General features: G+C 34.6%; 1 protein-coding gene across 1 annotated transcript; it reads left to right on the forward strand.

Annotated features, from left to right (window-relative positions):
* Positions 1–824: 824 nt before the first annotated feature.
* On the forward strand, positions 825–3,740 carry LOC108454515 (phytoene synthase 2, chloroplastic-like). The gene is made up of 5 exons (XM_017753003.2): positions 825–1,602; positions 2,079–2,129; positions 2,583–2,755; positions 2,837–3,072; positions 3,162–3,740. The coding sequence occupies exons 1-5, from the start codon at positions 1,248–1,250 to the stop codon at positions 3,514–3,516; spliced, it is 1,170 nt and encodes a 389-aa protein (XP_017608492.1). The 5' UTR covers positions 825–1,247; the 3' UTR covers positions 3,517–3,740.
* The last annotated feature ends 1,229 nt before the right edge of the window (positions 3,741–4,969 follow it).

The raw sequence follows: 4,969 nt of genomic DNA on the forward strand, positions 1-4,969 counted from the left end.
AACTTAAAAAGTGCCTTGACGGCAGTCATGAGCCAATCCGAGTGCAAATTAGACTAATGCTTTTTATTTTTTCTAAAAGGAGGAGGTAGTGGCCATTTTGCAATGTACACCATTTGAAGTTATAGTGCAATAATTAACAAAATGAGTCAACTCTACATTATGCATTCACTATTTGAGTAAACAATATTATCAAATGCATTTATGGCAATGGCTGGCCCAACCATCAAGCTTCTCCCCAATAATTCTACCTTTTCAAATTTCTACTTCGGATTATGCTACATACCCATATTTTATACACATAAAATATTTTTTAATACTTTACTCATTTTTTTTAATATTAAATCTGTCAAACTATTTGACAACGTCCTTTAAATTAAAACAAATTTAAATGTTAAATATTAAATAGTTAATAAATAGATTACCACAAAAGTTTTTGTATAGTAAGTCGATTACGTTTTACTCGTTCTCTTAAAAATGAATAAATTAAATTTTATATGTTATATCAAAAAGTAAATTAGTCTTTTTATTAAAAATTCAATCTATTTGTCTTGTTAAAAATTGACGTAGATGATGGAATAACTAGACAATAATACGTGACATATCATATGTACCTCATGCTAATATACAAATATTATTTTTTAACCGTAAAAATAGATAAAAATTTTAATAAAAGAATGTATGTATTCTTTGATTTAATATAAAGAAATTAATTTATTTATTTTTTAATAAATAAGATAAAAATTATTATCTCATTACTAATCCTACCAAACAAATGCATTTATAATTCCTTGCCATACATCACATGTACAAATGCATCACACACTAGAAAAAAAGGGAACCAGAAAAGCCAAATCCGGCCAATTGCCACTTCTAAGATGTGGCTTGAATTCGGTAAATATATGAAGCAATGGTGTCCACAAAAATACGTGTGAGAAAACAGAGTGATGGGGCATATTCCAGAAAATAAGCTTTAGCTTTATGTGAGAGACTCCCTTTTCCCCTTTTTGTAAGAAGACGACGTGGTATATCCTGTGTCCTTGGAAGCATTTAAAGATTAAAAAAAAAAAAAACAAGAAAAAGAAAAAGTGGTGGACATTTTAGCTTCAAATTCTCATTGCCATTCGCTGGTTTTTATTATCTTCTTTCACTACTTATCCTCACCCAACTTTTTTCTCTGAGCTAAGTGGTTCCACACTGTTTCATAAAGACAATATAGTTTGGGTGTTTCTTTCTTCTTTTTTTTAACCATGGCTGGTGTTCTTCTTTGGGTGGTATGTCCCAAAGGGAATGCCACTGCTTTACTTAGCTTGATACCAAGGAGTGGGAAGCATAAAAGGTGTAGGGTACATCAAAAGGTGAAGTTTTCTACTGGGGTTTCAGCTATTTCAAGTGCAGTGGCTAACCCAGCACGATCTTCAGAAGAGAAGGTTTATGATGTGGTTTTAAAGCAAGCTGCTTTGGTTAAAGAACAAAGGGGGAAAAAAACTTTGGATTTAGGAACAAGAACTGAAACTGATGGATTCACTGATTGGGATCTTTTGAATGAAGCTTATGATCGGTGTGGTGAAGTATGTGCTGAATATGCTAAGACTTTCTATTTGGGTACTTTGTTCTGCATCCTTTTTCTTTTTAATATTTTCTGGTTTCCCTTTTTTTTTCTTGTTGGGGTCTGTTCATTTTAAAAGTATTTAGATCTTGATTTTGATAATTGGGTGTATGATTAGAATATTATTATATTTTTTTAGAAGTTCTTGCACATGGGGTCGATTTGACCCTTGTTTTATTTAATTATTGATTCCCTGTATTTTTTTTTTGTTTTTCTAATATATTCTTTAGGATTAGGCTGTTTGGCTACCGAGAAAAGGGTGAGAAAACTTGAATGAAAATTCCATATTTTCCATCCTCAAAAATACCTTAGAAAGAATCTTAATTGCTAACATTTGTAATAAGGTTCCAATTGAACAAATAATGGTTTGTTTTTTAAGTAGTATTAGTACTTTGTTTGATCAAAATACTCAAAAGATTTTTAATTTATGATAACAAGAACATGGAAATGACTATATGTTATTTCTTTCCAGGTACATTACTTATGACACCGGAGCGTCGGAGAGCTGTGTGGGCGATTTACGGTATGTATGGTTTCAGTTCACTGATTTTAGGTGTGGTCTATCCGTTGGCAAACTCACTGTTTTAAATCATCTGACTGCTTTCATGCCTTTCAAGGTTAAACTGTAATGCAATGTCCTCTAGCTTTAGTTCTAACATTTAGGATGATAAGTAGTGTAAAAATAATTGAAGTCGGACCTGCGCTTTAGTGCAATCGATGCAGGCTGCCACGGCATTGAGCAGGCCTTGGATTCGCAACTTCTCCTATTCTAAGGCTGCATTATTGATGAAAGTTTGGTTGTGTCCTATACTGCTTTGGCTCTTTGTTCAACACTTACCAGATATGAGTAGGGGGATATAACTTTCCAAGTACATTAAAAAATTCATGTAGAATTCGATAATAGGATCTGAATTTGAGTATCATTGCTGAATGTTTTTACAGTTGGATATTAAATTTTTAGTCCTCTGGTATGCAGTTTGGTGTAGGAGAACAGATGAGCTTGTGGATGGACCTAATGCTTCACATATTACACCAAGGGCACTTGACCGATGGGAGAAAAGATTAGACGATCTTTTCGAAGGTCGACCTTATGATATGCTCGATGCCGCTTTATCCGATACTGTCTCGAAGTACCCTGTAGATATACAGGTTTGCCACATTTTATAGAGTTAAAGGCCTTGATATTTTGCATGATCTTTGTGAATCAAACATGGATTTTCTTTGTTTCAGCCATTCAAGGACATGATAGAAGGAATGAGATTAGATTTAAGGAAGTCGAGATATATGAATTTTGATGAGCTCTACCTTTACTGCTACTACGTTGCCGGGACAGTTGGACTAATGAGTGTTCCAGTAATGGGGATTGCTCCTGAATCGAAAGCATCGGTGGAGAGTGTCTATAATGCCGCATTAGCCCTTGGAATCGCTAATCAACTTACTAATATACTTAGAGATGTTGGTGAAGAGTAAGTCCAATGGTCGCCGAACTTTTTGTAATTTTCACTTTCTAATGAACTCCTTTCAGTGTTTTCTCATAGTTTGTATATTTCCCTAGTGCTAGGAGAGGAAGAATATATCTACCACAAGATGAACTGGCACGGTTTGGACTGTCGGATGATGACATATTTCGTGGACAAGTAACGGATAAGTGGAGGAACTTCATGAAAGATCAGATAAAACGAGCGAGGATGTTCTTCGACGAGGCAGAAAAGGGTGTTTCCGAGCTAAATGCGGCAAGCAGATGGCCGGTGTGGGCATCATTGTTGCTGTATCGACAGATATTAGACGCCATTGAAGAAAATGATTATAACAATTTCAGCAAAAGAGCGTATGTAGGGAAAGTAAAGAAATTTGCTTCACTTCCAGTGGCATATGGAAGAGCACTTATGGGCACTTCCAAATTGTTCTGAAGTTTGTCATTTTTACTTTAATTTCCCCTCTCTTTTTTTTTAGTTTTATCCATAAAATTTGTTTTTGATTTGTTGCAATGCAGCAAGTAAAATTTGTTAGTAAATTATTTTACTGATTTTCTTGGTAAAAACTTCAAAAAGTAAGATGGTATATGTATAGGCTGAGTTAAAATCTGTAATATGTTTCAAGTTCAGTAATATACAAAAAGAAAAGCTTTGGATCTTTTGTTAGCTAGCATATAAGTTTATATATTTGTATATATAGTCTAGTAGGAGTTGAAATTTTTTTGGTAAAGTATACCATTATACCATTAGTCATTAAAATATGAGTAAGTTTTCTTATTGGTCTCTTTCAATAAAAAAAAAAAAAAGAAGGATACAATTTGGTTATTGAACTTTTTTTATAAGCATTGTTGCCTTTTTGCTCACTACATCCTTGGCTATTGGGCAACAAATTCATTATGGCAATGCCAAAAAATCCTGCATAGACGGTAGTTAAGGATGAGGCTCGAATGTTCCTCTTCTCGAGCCAGGTGAGATAGACATTCTTGTTGATACTGGAGGCAATAGTGTTTAAGGATTCCTCCGAGTTAACCATGTTTTGACAGTAGCATTTTATCACCTTTTTTTATCAAAGTAGGATTGAAATCATACCATCTCCATCGAACAAACACCTTCTAGTAGAATTTTTACTATCATCGGTGATGCTTCTCAAAATATTGGCATAGAATTCGAGCACCACCTGCCTCACATATGATTCACAAAGCTGACAAAGCTAGTGAGGTATTTGTTGTCAAGAGAGTGTTTATGCCATGTCCTGCAATGTTGCCTTCATCTATGTTCTACTCCTCAATTAAACTCTTCTACAATAAAGTGAGGTACATTTTAGAGCAAACAAAAGTGAGAAAGTCTGGTCTTGCTTCTACAACAAGGCATCTTCTTTTATTTTTGCACTAGTTGCAACTTTAGTTGGCATTGATTGTAACACCCGTTTTTCAACAAACCCGAAATTAAAAATGAATAAGGGACTAAATTGAAAGAGATCATAAGCTGTTGGCCTATATTGGGAGAAATGGGAAAGCTAAAAATTGAATTGGGCATAGTTGAGAACCAATTTTGGTTCGGTTAGAATGGAAGCAGTCAGTTCCTTAGTGGGGAACATCATAATTAGCCATGGATGACTCTCATAGGATGGGAAGTAGCACAAAAAGGCTATAAATAGCTAGGAGATGGCTCCCAAGGATGATTTTCTTCCTGACTTATTTCATTTCTCCCGTTCTTCATCTTCTTCAGTAGCGCTAAGAAGGAACAGCCTTGGAAGGTTCTGCATGGAACAGACTTCAAAGGGATGAAGCTGGAAAAGTAGGAAAACCAACAAGTTGGAAAGGTTTTTAACCCTTTTGTGTACGTGAGATAGGTAAATATGGTTACGAACATTCAGAACCGTTTTAGA

Source organism: Gossypium arboreum, chromosome 9 (genome assembly GCF_025698485.1).
Source record: "Gossypium arboreum isolate Shixiya-1 chromosome 9, ASM2569848v2, whole genome shotgun sequence".
In the NCBI taxonomy this organism is placed as follows: domain Eukaryota; kingdom Viridiplantae; phylum Streptophyta; class Magnoliopsida; order Malvales; family Malvaceae; genus Gossypium; species Gossypium arboreum.